A 19335-nucleotide genomic window follows, 5' to 3' on the forward strand; every position below is an offset into this window, starting at 1 on the left:
ACACCAGTCCTCATGACATCATCAATCTGGTTCATGTTCACATTTTTGTCAGATTAACTGAAATGACTGAAGGTGCAGTGACACCAGTCGCCAGGAGTGGGCACTGTGTCCTGTAGGAAGCAATGTGTCAATGGCCGTGTCCCAATTCGCCAAATGCACCTTTTGAAGGGTCCCTTCGAAGTACTCTTCAAAGTGTAGTTTGAAGGTTCCGGACGAGAATCTGCCCTCCTCAGTGTAGCCGCCATCTTGCTGAAGTGGGACAGGCCTACACCACAGACCGCACTTTCACCACTGTCTTTGAACGTACGATACATTACGTACGTTATTTTTAATGATTTATTATTTAATAGAAGAAAAGTCAAGATGTCGTCGTCACAGCCGTTTCTTTTTGTTTAGATTGAATATCAATAGGCAAATATAAGTTTCAAGGTGATTTTTTTTTCAATTGTAGCTACTTCATAACTTTAACAAAATATACCTTGTGAAAACGTAATAACAGAGACAGAGGTAACAATATAATTTTTACATTCATAGTCTATAAACCAGAGAACACTTATTAGTTGTACATATAGTGGGATATTGCAGTTTAACATTCGGTATTTTGGCCAGTTGCTACACCACTTTAATAACAGTAGAGGGCACTGTTTCCCTTCTGTGCCCTGCCAGTTCTTTTCATATTATTATTGTAAGGTATTTTCTAGCAGTGCAGTGCTACATCAAACTAGTATCTTGACTTACTAACACTAAGGTAAATGACACGTGCCCATGAGGGGCGCAGACGTATGGAATGTACCGGAACACATGAAGATTTTGTGCACGTCTCAGGACTCTGTTCTGTCCGTTGCTTCATTGTTCACATTACCTGTGTGGATCATTAAACCTTCTGACTTTACGTTTCAGTCTCTTGGTCTTTGGCGCTTACAATAGAAACGAACATTCTTACATTATTCTTATTGCAGTAATAATTTTTAATGATAATAATGTCTTCATATTGTCTAGCAATAACTGCACATTCCTTTATTCCATGTAACTCCTTTTTAATCATCAAACACACGGCCTGTACTTATCTTTATTCAGATTTAACAGTTTCATGTCGCACTGTTGTAGATGAGGTAAACCAGTACAAACATTTGAACGTATATTGCGCAGCGGACTCCATTTTCTTCTCTTTTTTGCGTAGTTGCGGTGCATGATGGGATATAGAAGTGCGTTCGATTACGTCCGATCTCCATGGAAACGGTGGAAAGGGAAGGGCAGGTTCGTCGGGCGCATTCAGTAGGGTGCGTTGAAATGGGACAGCCCTTGTCGCGCCGGAAATTACGTAACTGCCCTTCGATGCACACTTCGAATGGTGATCCTAAGGCCAGTTTGGCGAATTGGGACACAACCAATGTGTTGCATAGAAAGTATGCTGAATACCACCAAAGCCTTTTCCTTAATAATTGAATAGTTATGGTATGAACATGTGATCTCGTACATGCAGCTTTCAAAAGGAGGTGACCACAACAGAACCGCTTTGACAATGGAGTCGCAACTGGACCAGGGGCAGTCTGAGTGAAGCGTAACAGGTGTCTAAAAGCAAATCTAGAAGCCCAAATAACACAGACTGTGGAACCTTGAAGACAGAAAAGAAAACACTCACTGGAAGAACTTGAAGGCTTTGACGACAGCTCCAGAGCTGGAGAACAGCCTCTTCAGGTCGTCCTCCACCACAGAGGGGCTGCAACACAAGCACGTCACTCACATGAGATCCTCGGGCAAACTTCATACAGGAAGGCACGAGGAACAGAAACGTCTACATACAGTGACGCTCTGGTAGGTTTTATTTTCACTTTTAGCTTAGCCGACCAAAACAAAATTGAATCAAAATGAATATTGCCAATTTGTGAAAACTCATGTCCTCCTAAAGGAGTCATTAAAGGGGTACATTTTTTACTAATGATATATTAGAGTGTTAGGGTACATATAGTATTAGACTGGTGCAATGTTAGGATACTTACAGTACATTGAATAGGTGCTTGTTAGGATACTTACGGTATATTAGACAGGTGCAGCGTGGCAGACGGGGGGAAGATGTTGGAGTAATTCTTGGAGCCGGGCTTCTTGAAGCGGTGCAGGGGGGAGGTGCTGAAATCCTTGGTCAGGCCCTGATCCTCATGGCCCTCTCTGGGTAGCTGGACACTGGAATGTTTGGACAAAGTGATCCTCAGGGGCTTCCCGTGGAGACGCTGCCCGGTCAGGTGGCTCATCACTGGGGAAGAGGAACAGGAGGAGGCATAAGAGGCTACACAGGACTAAATACAATTTTCATGCAATATACTTGTAATCTTGATACATGGATCACTTGATTTCAATATGGTTCAGGACTCTGAAATCAAACCTGGCAAAAAATGTAAAAAAACCCAACCTAGTATGTGTATATAGCAGATTTTTTTCTTCCTGTATTTGCAGAAGAACATCAAGCTTAATCCTGGCTCATGCTATGTTCCAGGCAACTGGTGATTGAGATATTTCCAACTTGAATGTTCCGACCTCACAGCATTCTAGCTGAATTAACTCCTATATAAACATGGCTAATGCCAAACAGAAAGCTAAAGAAATGTACACGCTATTCAAATATCTTTAATATATTAAATGAGAATATTGTCAGATTTAACCTGTAACAAATGTTTACATAGTTTATCCACTGCTTGACACACAACAATGTAATCACCACACAGTTTAACTCATATGTGAAGTGGGAGTCCCTTTACCATCTCCCAGTTTACAAGTGGGAATTATCAGATGAACTGGAGTTCTAGGGGATTTTTCCAAGTCAGAGCAATTGCCTTGCTTTTTTTAAATAACTGAAGTAGTTTGTCAAAGGCCTCATTATAACTTAATGTGATTATATTTTGAAATGCAGTCATTATTAGTAAGGATTTCATGCTTGTATATTGGGAAGTGAAATCTGCATTACCGAGTTGAGCCTGCGTGGGGTCGGCCATCTGCACCAGAGCGTTCTCCTTTTTGTTGAAGAGGATTTTCACTCTCATCACGTCACCGTACACGCCTTCAACAGGTCAGAAGAGACAGGTTTAGAACCAGAAATAACATGTAAACAAACAAACTGATTTAAACTATCCTTGACTAATCCACTGACACTTAGTCTTATTAATCTTATTATTTATATTTTGCAATAATGTACACTTTTTAATAATCTGACTTTTTACCCAAAAGTCACATTTTAGTTACAATCTTCTATTATTTTCAATAGTAGGGTTGCACAATTCATCACAATATGAATTATTGCAACCATCAAATTACTGCTAAACCTGCAGTTTTGTCTTCTATAAGCATGTTCTGAAATGTCCCTATGTGTCAGATGTCCTCCCTGTGTCTCCATGGGATCTTATTTTGTAAAAGCTGCTAGCCCTGTAGTTTAGACCAGTGGTCCCCAACCTTTTTTGCACCACGGGCCGGAACAATGTAGGTTTTATTTTCACGGACCGGCCTTCTACGCGTGGCAGATAAATATGGCAAAAATAAGTCAGGTGCATAAAATATACAACTCACCACAGTATACCACTGCATCAGTGTGAGCCCTGCACTTGTTTCTTCTTTCCTTCTTGCTCACGTTTGTTTCTTTCAAAAAACTCTAAATCTTATCTTTTAATCCCAGGTGCTTAGTCTCAATGTGCCAAAGCAGTTTTGAAGGTTTCATTGCCTAATTCGCTTTTCCTCCGCATATTATGCAGAGCGGACTCTGCACGTGAGTCACCTGTAGCAACAAACCCATATTTTAAGTAGGACTCCTGGTGTTGTCTGTTAAATTTATCTTTCTTTTTCTTGGAGGTCGTAGTCTCCTCTTCTAGCTCCTCAGTTGTCCTTTTCCCCTTTGTTAAAAAGCTCTCCAAAGACTTTTGTTTTGGCTCATTTTCACTCTCTTGTGGCTCTACTTTTGTGCGTTGTGTCTGATATAATAAACTTGCCACTACATCAAATAGATGTCGGTGGCGATTTCCTATCAGGATTTTCATTATATATCTACTGTTAAACCTTTCCTGCTTCGGTCCCTTGACCGTGGTCGGGAGGCACAGGGGAGATCCGTCTTCTCCACGGCCGAAGGGTCACTCTTCCTCCGGGGTTGAACTCCCTGTTCTTAACCTCAAAGTTGTTTCGAGTGTGGTGCGAGCTCAAAGACCATGCCAGTCTGTTGCTCAAGAGTTGGTGGCTTTATTATCTGTACTGCACTGTAATAACGCATCACTTCTGCTCTAACTCACACACTGTCTTTTTCCAAGTGCATCTGTAGACTCTCACACTTGCCGCTTCTCCGCGGGTTGAACCACACTATGCGCCACATGCACGCGCACGTCACCTCTCACTCACGCTCACACACCACACTGAACTACGGACGAGCTTATTAGCGTGTCATGAGGGACGGCCGAAAGTTAGAGTCGGAGTTGGAGAAGATGCGGTCTCTGATAAACTATTTACCGTTTTTGTGCAGCCCGGTAGCAAATGCGTCACGGCCCGGTACCGGTCCCCGGCCCGGTGGTTGGGGACCACTGGTTTAGACCTCTACAAACATGTTCTGAAATGACCCTATGTGCCAGATGCCCTCTCTGCATGGGATTCCTGGATTGAAATTTAGAGTTCAGATTTCAGCTTTCTCTCAAATGATTGATGCCACTGGGCTTTTAAAATGTGAATTCAATCTAAATTTAAAAGAAAAAAGTGGCAAATTGAATCCTAAAATTAGTACACAGTTATGAAATAATTAAATAATGATGGTCACATTTTATATAAATAGAGGAGTATCAGTACACATAATTTGTTGAGGAGAAAGCAGTGAATTTGAATTTAGGTCCGTAAAGGAAATAAGGAAGTTAAAGGGGCAGAGAAATCAAAATGGCAGTTCCTCTGAGGAGCTATGAATCATGGGAGATTTGACTAAAACCAAGAGCAGCTGATTGAGTCATGCACATAACTGAGGAGGGCTTCACATGCAACTCAGATGTACTGGATTACAGTGAATGCAGCAGGTCAGAGGTCAGCTAGGGCGGGTCAAATCTGGACACTGAACCACTAGTTTGAGTAGGACTTTCTCAGAATTTATTTTACTTTTACTGAAATTGAAGACAGACCATATGGCATTGGTTAGAAATATTTTTGTGTGTATTTTTTTGCCCAAACGTGCACTTTTATCTTTATACTTGTACTTGTACTTTTTCTTTATACTAAATGTACCATTTACATTATAGATTCTCATTTAAGACATCAAAACAATGAATGGACACATATGGAATGTAGCAAAAAATAAAGTAAGAAATAACTCAAAACATGTTTTAAATTTTAGATTGCTCAAAGTAGTCACCCTTTCCTTTGATTACTGCTTTGCTCTGGGCATTTTACTAGTGAACCCTGCCAAGGCACAGCTGTGAAGTGAAGACCATTTCAGGTGACTTCATCATGAAGCTCACTAAGAGAAGGCTAAGGGTTTTCAGTGCTGTTGACGAAACAACTTTCCTTTTTTCTAGAATGATTACATATTATTATTGTTATTATATATCATTATTTATACTAAAAATAATTCCTGAAATAACTTCAATAGAAAGCCAATTGCAAAGACTGCTGTATGACCATGTATGGGATGCTGCATTGACTGAACATTTGAAATGATCTTTTAAACTGTGCCTAAGCCAGAGGAGTGAGATTTGAGTGTTGGTGAAACGTACCGAAGAGAATAAAGAGGCAGTGTGGTGTGACTCTCTTTAGAAACAGGTGAAGGAAGGAAGAGAGCAGAGTCCAGGCGCCGATTCACCAGGGACACAAGGGTAAACAAACAGTAAACAAACAGGTCAACAGGTAAACAAACAAGTAAATAAACAGGTAATCTAGTGAGGCATGGTCAGAGGGGCTGGCTTTTACAATTAAATGCACTATATATTTAGAGGCAGATGGCGTCACTAGTGAAAAGGAGGCTGTCTGTGTCCTCGACCTGGTTACACCTCTTTTATAGTTTCTCTTGCGATTTCTCCACAAAGGGACTAAAGGTACAATCTAAAGTTTCAAGCGACCTGCTCGTCTACCTGGAAATGTTATTGGTTACCTGAAATGTTCCAGTATGGGTTATACTCCCAACGGCCTCCGATTCAGTTAAATGGAATCAATGACCACTAGACAGAGATTGTTCTGCAAAATGCATTTATATGTCCTGTAAGCTCTAAATATAGCCAATATATGGTCAAGTTAGCTTGACTATATCGGTAAGACAAGATTTATGTTTTGATACTTAAAGCAATTCATTCTGGAGTCTGTCTCAGATTGTCTGGAAACCTAGGCATAAATCAAGAACTAGAGCGAGGTGAGTGTCCTATGGTAATTGATATAATAATAACAATATATCCACAACTTTGTGTGCATCTAAAAAGGTATCATAGGACGCATACTTCAAGCTGGCTGTGTCGCGTTTCACCCGTCGGGAGTTCAAATGTATCAGCCATAAGTGTGATGAATGCCTATGTAAAAAAATTATTGTGTGATTTATATTTTTTTAAATGAAGTGCATTGGGTGACGGGTTCAGTGGGCCAGTGGACACAGAGGGAGGCCCTTCACAGTTCATAAAGCGATTATGTATTAAATCACTCATTATTAGTTATATGTTATATACTATAGTGATGTCTCTTGATAAAACTTAATAAAAGTATTGTCAAACAGGTGGTACCTCTGGGTTGAGGTTGCTGACCAGCAGCACTGCGTTGGCTGCAGGGAGAGCCGTGAAGCTCAGTCTAGAGGCAGCGGGCAGGGACAGAGAGGTGAGAGCGCCTGGGAGGGCAGGGACCAGGCCTGGATACGACGACACTGTGGAGAGAGAAGACAGTGTTGAGAGAGGGAGGGAGACAAGAGGGAGAGAAGAGGGAGAGAGAGGTGAGAGTGCCTGGGAGGGCTGAGTTGATGTATCTGGTTGAAATGATGTGCAAATATATCAACAGCTCCCCCTAAAATAAAAAGCAGCTTGTCGAAAAGATTAAATATTTGACATTTTTGTCAACACAAGTACGTATGCAAGTAGTACTTTTATATTACAGCATTACAATGGTACGCACACTGTGGTAGTATAATTCAAAGAGCGTTGTGCCTAGAAGGACAGAGCAGACTTTCCAACCTTGTTCCTAACTTTAATCAAATCCTAACCTTAACTAAATTTTAACCTTAACCATTTCCTAATCTTAACCAAATCCTAACCAGAACAGAACAACACTGTGGAGAGAAAGACATGGATAAGAGAGGTGAGAGAGTGAGAGGGATGGAGAGAAAGATGTGGAGAGAGGGAGAAGGGAGAGAAGGCATAATGCCAGTTTAGTTACCTGTGGGTTGGATGGTGAAGGCGTGTGGAAAGGCGTGAGTGGCGGTAGGATACGGAGCAGCAGGGATCAGACCAGGAGCTGCCGGTAAAGAGGGTGACACAAAGGGTTAATTGAGTCTGGACCAGTTGAGTTTTATAATCAGGTCTGAGAAAAGAGGGAGCATAGAGGCTTTCAGATCATCAGGATCAGGTTACAGGACATTAAAAAAAAAAAAAAAAAAGCTTGCATCATTTGCTCTTGATTCTGACTTGTGCTCTTGTCAAAGTGAGTATCATACTCACAGGGAGGTGGGGTGGGAATGACATTAGTTTCTACAGCTGTCAAATACCTTACTGGTATTTCACGAGTACTTTTTGGCACTTTCTAAATTCAGAGACCACAGTCAGTGCAATATCTGCTGCTGTCACTCTGTGAGCTGAAAACACTTCCTTGCTCTTAGCTCCACCTCCTTAAACTTACCCCTTCTACTCCAGTAAGCACTGACCAATCACAAAGCCCCAATAATCCAGTCTGTCACACTGCGCCCACACAAACCAATTTCCTGAGCCCACTTGGCTCTCATCTCAGCCTTCTACGGTCAGGGGTGATTAAGAGCAAGTTCAGTGCCTCAACCAATGCCTTAACTGTGTCTGCCTTGGCGATATCACTCTGCATTTGCATAAAGTTGACTTCAGTTTAAACTCTTGCTTGGTTTTTGCAGAGTTGCACTAAAATCAATAAGTCCAGACAGATCAAACAGTGGACAGGGAGCTGTCACTGACATCATCTTAAAAATTTTACCAATGCAGATTACTGATTTTAGCACGATTTGGCAAAAATCATACATTGGAAATGGCTAGGCCTACCGTCCCTCTGACGAAGGTGACCTGAGCGTAGCACAGTTGAACTAAAGTCAACTGTATGCAAATGCAGAGCAATATAGCCGAGGTGACCGCCAATCAGTGAACACCTTCCTCTTTCTTCCTGCTTCTGCAGGAGAGAATGGGAGCTGGTTGTTCGTGTCTCCAACAGCGCTGCCAGCGGATCACTCCCAACATTTTTGAATCCAACAGTGAAGGAATTATTTTTTTAGCCCACTGTAACTGTTGTGTGGCATATTTCTGAGCCCTATTCTGTAATATAAAGCAGTACATCGTCCGTACTGAAGGCGGTGGCCATGGGTGGTGGGTGCTCCATGGCAGGCGTGTCTCCGCTGGGCAGGTCCGGGCGGGTGAAGTCACGGCTGCGTTCGTTGTTGAACTTGATGTCCAAAGCAGTGAGTTTGGAGAAACTGATCCTCAGGGTGCAGCAGCCGTTGTACAGGTTTTGACCGTCCAGCAACTGACCGGAAAAAACATTTTAATTTGGAAACACCAATATCAGAGGCACACAGTACATTTGCCTGAATATATATTTTTTACTTTGAGTAGCAGTTGTTTCAGCAAAACATACTTTTACTTATAACAGTACCTGACTAAAAGGCACTTATCCCACCGTGTCTAGTGACAAAAGCAATCATTTGAATTTGAATATTTGATAGAATAAATCAGATCTATAAGGCCTGGTGGCATAAACTGCTTGGCCTAAATAAGTTTCATGCCATACTGTGCAACATTCCAGACAAGCAACACCATTTCCGTGGAAGCAAACAGGTGGCGGCAGACCCTCTACCAGAAAAGTTACATAGTGCAACTTTAACCCAACCTTCTCAAAAACAGCATCAGAATTTTAATGTTTTGTCTATGTCTAACACTGAATCATAAATAAGAACCATATAGTTCCACCGTACTAGGATTAATAGCATTTTATAACAAAATGTTTTTATTTTATTTTTCAGTGTATTGCTTTTTACTCAAGTAATAGTTTAATGTAATGTTACTGATACCAAACATGCACAATAATCCTCCATGTAGTCCAGCCTTGGCTCTGCTCTGGAGATGGGAACAATAGAGTTGTAGTATAATTGCTCACCACTTTAGCAGCCTGAGCAGCCTGTCCGTCTGAGTACTGCAGCAGCGCCTGAAACTGGCTGTTTTTGGTGAAAACAATGATCCGCAAAACTGTGCCGAACTTTGAGAAAACCTGAAATACGATAGGACAGAAGCAGCGACTTTACTAAGGATACAATGAAAGAATAAACGAGATACACAACTGTTAAAGTGCATATGACAGGTTAGAGTACTATTTCACTAAAACTTTGTACAATTTTTTGTAAAATCTTAAATATAATTATGTTGAATAAGTTTTTACTGAACTTCACCTAGTTTTTTCTAGTGAAGTTCATTATTTTACTTCCTGTTTGTTCGCAGGCAGCACTTATGACATTCATAGAGGCAATTCCAGTTCTACTACTGTTTTGTCTACAAATAAAAATAAATTACAACAACTTAATTTTGTTAAATCAGTGTTTAATCTATCAAAATTGTGTTGATGAGATAGGCGGAGATACTCCATTTTAGAATTCAGCAGTACTTCATGTATTTTTGTACTTTTCTTCTGAACTTTACCACAAACTACCACTAACTAATGTAAAACTAAACTAACTAAATATTTACCACATCTCCTATGCCACCAAACCAAGGCAGAATTAGAAAAACATGAAAATCTGTCAGATGCACTTTAAGTCTCTAAGGAAATTTAAAACTTTATAATTATAGATTATAATATAGTAAGGGTGACAGTAGTATTAGTATAGTTTTGTCAGTGCTGTACCTGGTAGAGCGTGTCCATGGTTACGGCACCTGGTGCACACACCATGTTCTCCACCACCACACGCAGCACTGCACTGGGAGGCGGGACCGCAGGGTCCAAGTGGGAGGAGCTCAGGGCACGGAGAGCTGCCTGCGCCCTCTACAGGCGCAGAAGAAAAGAATAAAAAAGTGTTGATAGGTTCACAACCTATATTATCAAGTGTGCTGTTAGGTCACATTTACGCAGTTTGGAGAAATTAAATCATTACTCTGAACCATAATGAGACCACTTTATACCACTCATACAAAACCATAAAGCAGGATAATGCTAGAAAACATAGTTCTTAAAGAGGGACAATTTTACTTCTATGGGGTATTAATTGCTACCACAGAACATATTTAGAACACCATGTTACCTTTTATTGTTTTGAAAATATTATATATCGGCTAAAACAAAAATTTTTGATGCTCTGTGTTTCCCCTCCCTTTTCTCTCCACCACTCCCTCTTCAGAGTGCTTTCACAACACAATGAGAACTGTATATTATATATTATATATGAAAAATGGCCATGGATGACTTAGGCTTGTGAGAGTTCACTAGTTTAGTCAAACAGGCATGGATGACATCTTCAGATGTGTATTTGATGATGATGATCCTATTTTTTTTAATCATACTGCAACCCATAGATAATATGTCATACATTTTTCAACCCCAGTAGTGCATTTGAAAACATGCTTTGGAACGATAAATAGCAGAAAATGTAAACAGCTCAACATGTTTTATATAGCACAGGACTGAATGGAGCAGGTAAATAGCGTTACCTCCTGGTTTGGAGAGTTGTCCGTCTTCAGCTCTTTGTGGTTGGAGAACTGGACGTGCACCGGCTGACTTCTGACCACAGGTAGCATTGAGGAGTAATACTCCACCATGTTCTGAGCAGCATCCTCTGAGCTCATCTCCAGGAATGCCTAAACACAGAGAAGATATATCACATCCTCTGCTCCATGTGACCCTCGCCTCTGCTCCATGTGACCCTCGCCTCTGCATCCTCAGCATTCCTCTACATCCTCTGCTCCTCTGGCCCTGCTTGTCCTTAGAGAACCTTCCCATTGGATAGTTTTGTACCTGGTTCTTGGCCTTGAGCATGAGCAGGTTAGTGACGTCTCCGAAGGGCAGACCCAGGCCGATGATGTCAGTCTCTGTGACGTCTGTGGGCAGTCTGCGGATGTGCAGCACCCGAGAGGGAGAGCCGCGCATCTCTGCTTTGAACTTCTTACTGTCACTGCCATTGGCTACAGCACAGGAGGAGACAATGTATAGAATTAAATAGCATCAAAATAAAAACAGGGTGGAGCACTCACTGGACAGGGAGGCAAGCAAGTGGAATAGACTGACTTAAACACTTAATTTAGACATTTAGTAATTGCTTATTTAGAGTTGTCCACAGCACACATGCATAATGAGAAAAAAGAAAACTATTAAGTCGTATTGGTGTTAAGGTGGTATGTACGGATGTGGATTTATTGTTTTCTTTTATCGTTTTCTGTCCTGGACCTGTTACATGTTTGTTTGTATATTGTTTAATTGTTCTGCCAAAAAAACAAACAAACACACATTTACTATTAAGATTATTTAAGTATTAAGACATGAAAGAAAATAATGCAGAGATGAAATGTGCATTTATTTGGATTTGGAAAACAGGCTATTTGAAACACAAATTCCTAACGTGTCATTTTTACTCATTGGCAGGATGTGAGATAAGGTTGATCTGAATCTACACTAATTAAATACATATCATCATAGATCTATCCATCCAACCAAGATCTAAAAATAAGTGATTGGATATAAAACTTATTATTATTGGCAACAGTTGTGGGCTTTACTTTCATGGTAAACGGATGGGCTGCACTTGTTTACTGAAAAAAGGGGTCTTAAGAACTGTTTAAAGACACTGGTGTAAAAAGGTAATATTTGGTTTATATTTTATTTCAACACTGTCAAAATATTTACACAGCACTAAGGTTGTTTTCACACTGCCAGTAGTTAGGCCGATGTAAAAGAGCAGTTAAGCCTGGGTCTGTCTGCGCAGGTGAGCCTAAGGTCTGTCTGTCGTTCACAAAGCTCTTTCTCTGTGGTCATCAGCGTCCATCGTTCTCATGATGTATTCAGCCACAGGTGAAAGAAAAGACCACCGCACATAGCACCAAGGAAGTGAGCGACTTTTCTCACTCTGGTCCTCTCCAGAGGACCAGAGTGAGAAAATGAACTCTGAGCAGGGTGAGTACGGTGTGAATGCAGCCGACTTCGGGCCGACCTACACAGTCCACAGTGCAAGTATAAGTGCTCGGAACACCACTCTGATCACATATATTTGTATGAATGGGCTTTGCAGAGCTGCTGTTGGACACGTCCATCTGACGAGGCAATTTGGATCAACTTAATATCAGCAACATGTAGTCTCCTGCCTCTGTCTGGACAGGTAAGCATGGGTCTGTCTGTGTGTCCTTGAAACAGATTTTTTCACTACTGTCACCAGAACACCATAGGAGCTCTGTCCATTTGAAGAGCATTGTCATATGTTCAGCAGTCAGCTGATCCCTCTCCCGTGGGTCATGGTGCAGTGTCTGGGGTGAATGATGCACAGTGTATGTGAACAAGACAGACCCAAAAGGAAAGTAAACAAAACTAAATCTAGTGCCACAGTGGTCCATCCACAGAGCGCATCAACATGTGTGAAAACGACCATAGTGTGTTACTCAAACAATATTTTCTAGAGCTTTTTTTCGTAACACTTCACTGCCAAACTCCTACAAAGAGCTGTGTTCTCTGTATTGTTAGTACATTGTCCTGTTCTTCAGTGGTATAGCAGCTCTTACCTGTGGTGCTCATGATATACGGGCCGTTGGAGACACTGGACAGAAGCTCGTCAGATCCTCTCTGCAACCACAAGGGGGAGACACAATTAGGACTCAGCTCTTCGAATGAAACATGCTTCCTTCTTCTTTGTGAGCAAGCAAGGAGGTTATTTGTTCTTCATTGGTCTAGTGCCCTTTTACTTTCAGTCTTTTAACATCATTTACAATTTTCTTCTTTCTAAATAAAGCCCACCAAATTAACATAATGATTTGACAAATAAAAATATATGACAACACTATTGTTAAAGGTCCTATTATGCTAAATTAAACTCATGTGAGCTTCTAGCAATGTTAGAATGTTGTTACCTCTGGAATTGTGTTTACTTCATTCATACATGTGTGAGTAATCCTTTATTATTAGTCTGTTTATCTCCAAAGCTCAAAATGCTCTGTTCCACCTTGTGATGTCATGAAGCGGTAGTTTTTAAGTTAACAGCTACCTTTTATCTTTTGTTTAGTAAAGAGGGTTTCCATGACTCGAAATGATCGAAATAATTCTGGTGAAGGTGGATAGAATTTAAAAACACCGTGGAGCACTTCCTGTATTACCACATGACATCACAAGGAAGAACAGAGTGTTTTCTGTTTAAGAGAAGAACTCAGCCTAAATAACACAAAACAAAAACTCCAGGTATATTTTGATGAAGAAATAGCATTTTAACATCGATCAGAAAATCATGTAATATAGGCCATTTAAATGTTAGAAAAATGACTTCCTTGCATGTAAAATACATAGAGGGTTGACTTTCTGTGACTCTGCACTAATGTAATTATCAACATTTCTTCACAAAATACTGATTCACTGATTAAAACTGTGATAAATATTTGCCAGAGGTACTATTCCACTGAATGAAGTACAAATTAAGCATAGAATTAGAATTAAGCATATGAAAATAGTAGTAATAATAATAATTCTAGTAGTTATAGTAGTGGTAGTAGTAATGGTAGTAGTACTAGTAGTGGTAGTATACAGCAGTTGGTTAACAAAGGAGGAGCAGTGTCCTAAACGCCAGAGCCTCAGGGGAATTCCACTGTGCTCAATGCAAAACACATGGACCAAAACTACAGGAATTAAACCGGGACTAATAAAGGAACTAACACAAGGACTAACCCAGAGACTAGCACTGGGTTTAGGCCTGTCATGATAACAAATTTTGAAGCATGATGACTGGGTTATACTGTGATAAATGAAAATATTGAAATTACTTTATGCCACAACAATAATGCAAGATAAACCTAGTAAACCATTTTTTAAATAAACTATATCATTAAAAGACACAAGCTGCAACAAATAAATAGCAGAATGAAGCAATAATTAGCCACAGAAGTCACTAGTTCAACCTTTTTCAGCTCAAATGTTATTGCATTACAACAAAAATACCCCAAATCTCATAAATACTGAGCCCCAAAATATATTGTTCCAGCTATCATATATATAGTGGTCCTCCGTTTATCACGGGGCTTACATTCTAAAAATAACCCGCAATAGGCGAAATCTGAAAAGTATCGGCTTTATTTTTTTTTTACAATTATTATATATGTTTTAAGGCTGTAAAACCCCTTAATGCCTGTCTGAGAAAAAGTCTATAAACATTTTCTCACATTTCCCTCTTGTTTAAACACTCTCAAAGTTAAAATCTTCATCGGTGGAGAACATTTAATCGAAATTGTGGGTTTTGTCGGAGAGAAAACCCGCAAATATACAGCACTTTAGAGTCACACTGCGATCCAACATTTACGTAAATTCGACTGTACGCATTCTGTACTGTACAGGAGAGTGATTGACAATGGTCTACAGTCCTTATCCAATCAGGACACAGAACACAATGCACGTTCATACACTGTAAAAAAAAAAAAAGCATGCAAAATTGCCCTAAAAAAATCTGTCAAACAGCAAGGCCACAAAAAGTGAACCGTGTTATAGCGAGGGGCAACAGAATATGATTAAACGATAAGTCAATATAGTAAATATCGTGACAGACCTAACTGAGTCTAAAGCAGGACTAAAACAGGGACCAACACCAGGACTAACACCATGACATAACCAGGACTGAACCAGGACTAAGAGAGGATTAACACAGGTCTACATCATCACTAACATAAAACTAATACAGGGCTAAGCGATATGACAAAAAATATGTTAAGAAGTGTCTTTTTCTATTACAGATATATTGTATAAGCAGCTCTTAAAGTCAAAATATGGTTGCTGTATACTGCATATAATTATAAAGCATTTTAGCCTGGATTAACATGCTAAATGCTGCTATCTCAGAGCTGTGAAAAGCACTTATAAACTCATTGGGGAGAATAATTATGATGCTCTAAATGCATAAGTTAAGTGAGGAATAACTTTGGACCACTACAAAATGTTGAAAGATGAACTAGTTCTGCTTTTCATTTTTTTTTACGACAATAAAAATCAGGAATCATTTCTTTAACCAGGAGTTATTTCCTCAGCATTAGAAATGCTGATCATCTGTTCTGTATTTGATTAACTATATTACACGTGTAAAAAAATGGCTGAATAAGTCTTTTTGGTTCAAGTTTATGAATAAAATGGCAGGGTTTACGTCCTGCTCCTCACATCTCATCACTGGATCTCACATAAATTATAAAAGAGAAACCTGACTCTGTTTGACACTGGAGTCTCTACCAACTGCCCCGGGACAAGAGAGAGAGGCTGTCCATCTGTTCACCATTTTGAACCATGCTATAATCCACTGCTTTACAAACATCTTAGTTCTTCAAAATGCTTATACATTATTAAAAAGCACTGTAAAAGATTTTCACTGTCATAAAACAGTCTGCCATGGTCCAAAGTTATTCCTCACATACTTTATGTGATGAATATATGAGAATGCTCTGAATGCAAACAGTTTATAAGCACTTTTTACAGCTTTCAGAGGACAGACTGGCCTGTCACTGTACACTTCTATGAGGTTTCCATGTTACCTTTTATTGTTTTTAAAATTATATATTTGCCAGAAAAAAAACAAAAAACAAAACATTAACATGTCACTTCCCCTTCAGAGCACTGCCACATTACAATCAGTTTGCATTTCGCTAATGAAACCACTGCATATTACAGCATATTTTTTTAAGTTGTAGTGTATTGTTTTGTATCCTGCTTTTGTATATTTATGGAAAATAGTTGTGTGGGGGCACAGGTGACGTAGACTTGTGGGCTGAACGTTGCATAGGCTCATACTGCTAACCGTAAGGACTTTTTTGAATAGTGCGGGCGAGATCATAAGATTACTCAAACATGCATGGACGACATAAAACCTCTTCAGGCATGTTTTTGATGAGGTTATGTTTTAACATGGTAGAAAGCTCCAAAAAGTAAATTTTGCATAATACCCTCTTTAATAACTAGTATGCTAACCATACACTTCCTGATTCTCTGACAATAAAACCCTTATTAGATGCTGACAGTAAACAGCAGTGTTGTAATTCCAACCAAGTCAGTTCTTTATGGCCAGATTGTGTTAAAACAAAACCATATTAAAAGATAATTTGAGTAACAGAGCTTCAGACAGAGCAGTATCTCTAGTTAACCTCCCAGGAAATGTTGAGGACATCAGCTGTAACGTATCAATACTGCATATACCTACAGACCCATCCCTGCTGGTGTGCCTAGTCAGATCATTCCACTCTTCCTGTTTGGTCACATGGAGCAGAAGGGATGTTGATAGATGCACAGTTTTCTCTCTATCAAATTAGGTTAAAGAGCTCTCCTCCCACATCTCCGGCTGTAGCAAGGTCTCCATCTCATATAATCGGCTCCTACTCAGAAACAGTCACACTGGTATGGATAATACAGCAACATCTCAACTCAAATATTATCTACTTCAGAAAAGAAGACGTGGTTTGAGGACTGCAAGGTGAATCGTAAGAGAAACACACGTCAGAAAAAAAACAATTAGGTAGTTTTTCAAAATCTTTATGCTCTAGTTTCTCAGCAACCCCTTGCACAATATGGAAATAAACAATCTATCCCCTATACGTGACAAGCGTGTGTGATTCAGCCGCTTTTCCTCAGAGGTTTTGTCCCTCAGAGCGCTCACTCTGAGACCCAGCTGTGCCCCCTGCTCCAGCCACACACACAGAGCAGCCCCAGGTTAGAGGCAGACAGCGGAGGACACATGTTTACATACATGGGCTTCTTTAGGTTTGCGAAACTGCTTTGTACCAGCCACATGACAGAGAGGGGATACAGACTTCTCACATTAGTCCCATCAAGTCACCTAAAGGTTTTCACCGCAACAACAAGTGGCAACAAGAGGTAGCAGACTGCAACAGTCAGTGCTTTAGCACTGTAGCTAGACAAAGATGTCATCGGGCTGATGGGCTTGGACTATGTGAGGATCTATTTGTATTTTAGTTCTTAAACGAGAGGAGACATGGTGCAACACGAGGAGTTTGCCTATTTGAGAGGCTGCTGTGAGTGCACCATGGGCAGACAAGAAAACACGTGTGTCACGCAGACATGTTTCTCTAAACAGCCCAATACAAACAGACTGTGTGCAGGACTGTGTGTCTCTAACTTTATATTCACTGTCTATGTTCACAATACAAAGCGACTGCTTTGAGCTTGTGTCAGAATCCATCTCATGTTAAAGAAACAGCCATGGTACACCCCTTGTGTGTTGCACAAAGCATGAAACCCATAGATAGAATATGGCTTATCTGAAGCATACTCAAAAACAAAATAAAATAGTATTTACAATGTGACAAGAAGAAATGATGTAGGCCTGTATGAAACCAGGACATAGGAAGCCGATAATTAGTTTATATAGCCTAGAGCAGGGGTGCGCAAACTTTGACACGTGGGCCACAATGCATTCTAAAATCTGATAGAGGGGCCGGGCCAGGATGTAGATATACATCTATATCTATAATCTCTATATCCATCCATATATATATGCTCCCTCCCTTCGCTCTCGGTGCCAAGTCACTGCCCCTTCAGAGCGCTATCACAACACAATCACTGTGCATTCCGATATTGAAACTACTGCACATCACATCAAGTTTGTTTGAACATCTAAAATAAAATAAATAAATTACCAAAACACCATGTGTGTTGGTTTCTATTCAGTAATTCAACCCCTATTCAATACAAACTTGAATTGTACTGTAAACCGTTTCCTTCTTCCCCTCCACTCACTTCACTACAAAAGTATGTGGGAGGAGCTTAAATGACCTAGCAACCAATTAGATCACAGCCATCAAAGTTAATCAAATGAACAGAGAGGTGGAAAAGTACTTTTAAAACTGGTTTTGGGGCTTGGAGCAAGGTTCTTGGACGGAAACTGGCATGCAACTGTAAAAGTAGAATTTGAAATATGTAAGAAATGCATTGTCACGAGTTTGTAAGTAAAGTATTTTGAGTTCTCATTTACATTGTGCACTCTGAACAGATTCCTTCTGTTTAAACATATAGCAAATTTTATTTCAATTGCAAATTCATCAAATCACAAAAATCGCAATTAGAATTTTTCCCAAAATCATGTAGTCCTAGAGGAGGGTAAGATGTATGGTTGAACAATTTAGGAAAAATATCTACAGTAAATTTCGGACTATAAGCCACTACTTTTTTCCCCACGCGAACCCTGCAGCCTATACAACGGTGCAGTTATTTTACATTTTTAATTGCCAACTGCCACTGGGGGCACTCTCTAGAAGTAAATGTAAAAGTGAGACTGCCGTGGGGAAAGATTATGCGCTGAATAATACACTAGTTTTGATTTTGAACTCTCATTTTGTGCATCATGTACACACCCTCATCATGGAAAACACACTAAGAAATGCAAATGATGCACCTTTCAAGAAAAAGGAAATGGTTCTGTCCATCAAAGAAGGAAATGGAGCCACTGCACGTAAGCTTGGCATCAATGAATCGATGGTGCGATGACAAAAGTTTTCAGAGGAAATAAAAGGAGATGGCCCATGTTGGTGCCATTTTATTTTCTAAACCTGCAGGTATGTTCAGCCTGTGTTGGTGGCGTGTTGATGCCGTACTGCCGATTTTCAAGCACAGTTTGAAAAAAAGCATGTTTTAAATTAAAACTCAAAAAACACTGCATACCGTCTTTCTGTGTAAATATCTCATGTTGTAACACATTTGTGTACATATATAGGCTGCACTTGAATATAAGCAACAGTTTACAATTTATTTTATTTTCAAATTTCGCTGGTGCAGCTTATATTCAGGTGCGCTCAATAGTCCGAAATTTACGGCAATTGTGATTTTTCTGTCAAGCACTGTGATTGTGATTAAATTTGTGATTACATTTCTGATTTATGTTTTAATAGTAAGATTCTGTTCAAAGTTCATATTTTAAACACATCCAGATGAATTGACAAAAAGACTGAAATATGAACTGACAAACTAATA

The 19335-nt window shown here is 39.9% G+C and overlaps 1 protein-coding gene across 2 annotated transcripts in view; it reads right to left on the bottom strand.

Annotated features, from left to right (window-relative positions):
- ptbp1b (polypyrimidine tract binding protein 1b) overlaps nucleotides 1-19335 on the bottom strand; it is a 34381-nt gene that overhangs the window by 5076 nt on the left and 9970 nt on the right. For both annotated transcript variants that reach the window (XM_033964918.2, XM_033964917.2), the window contains exons 2-13: nucleotides 12900-12960; nucleotides 11149-11315; nucleotides 10845-10991; nucleotides 10045-10182; nucleotides 9304-9414; nucleotides 8496-8673; nucleotides 7354-7431; nucleotides 6711-6847; nucleotides 5721-5754; nucleotides 2960-3052; nucleotides 2035-2251; nucleotides 1643-1720 (exon numbers count right to left, since the gene is read on the bottom strand). In XM_033964918.2, coding sequence (XP_033820809.1) covers nucleotides 1643-1720; nucleotides 2035-2251; nucleotides 2960-3052; nucleotides 5721-5754; nucleotides 6711-6847; nucleotides 7354-7431; nucleotides 8496-8673; nucleotides 9304-9414; nucleotides 10045-10182; nucleotides 10845-10991; nucleotides 11149-11315; nucleotides 12900-12912 — 1391 coding nt within the window. In that variant the 5' untranslated portion in view covers nucleotides 12913-12960. The remainder of the gene's footprint in view (nucleotides 1-1642; nucleotides 1721-2034; nucleotides 2252-2959; nucleotides 3053-5720; nucleotides 5755-6710; nucleotides 6848-7353; nucleotides 7432-8495; nucleotides 8674-9303; nucleotides 9415-10044; nucleotides 10183-10844; nucleotides 10992-11148; nucleotides 11316-12899; nucleotides 12961-19335) is intronic.

Source organism: Periophthalmus magnuspinnatus, chromosome 4 (assembly GCF_009829125.3).
Source record: "Periophthalmus magnuspinnatus isolate fPerMag1 chromosome 4, fPerMag1.2.pri, whole genome shotgun sequence".
Taxonomy (NCBI): Eukaryota; Metazoa; Chordata; class Actinopteri; order Gobiiformes; family Gobiidae; genus Periophthalmus; species Periophthalmus magnuspinnatus.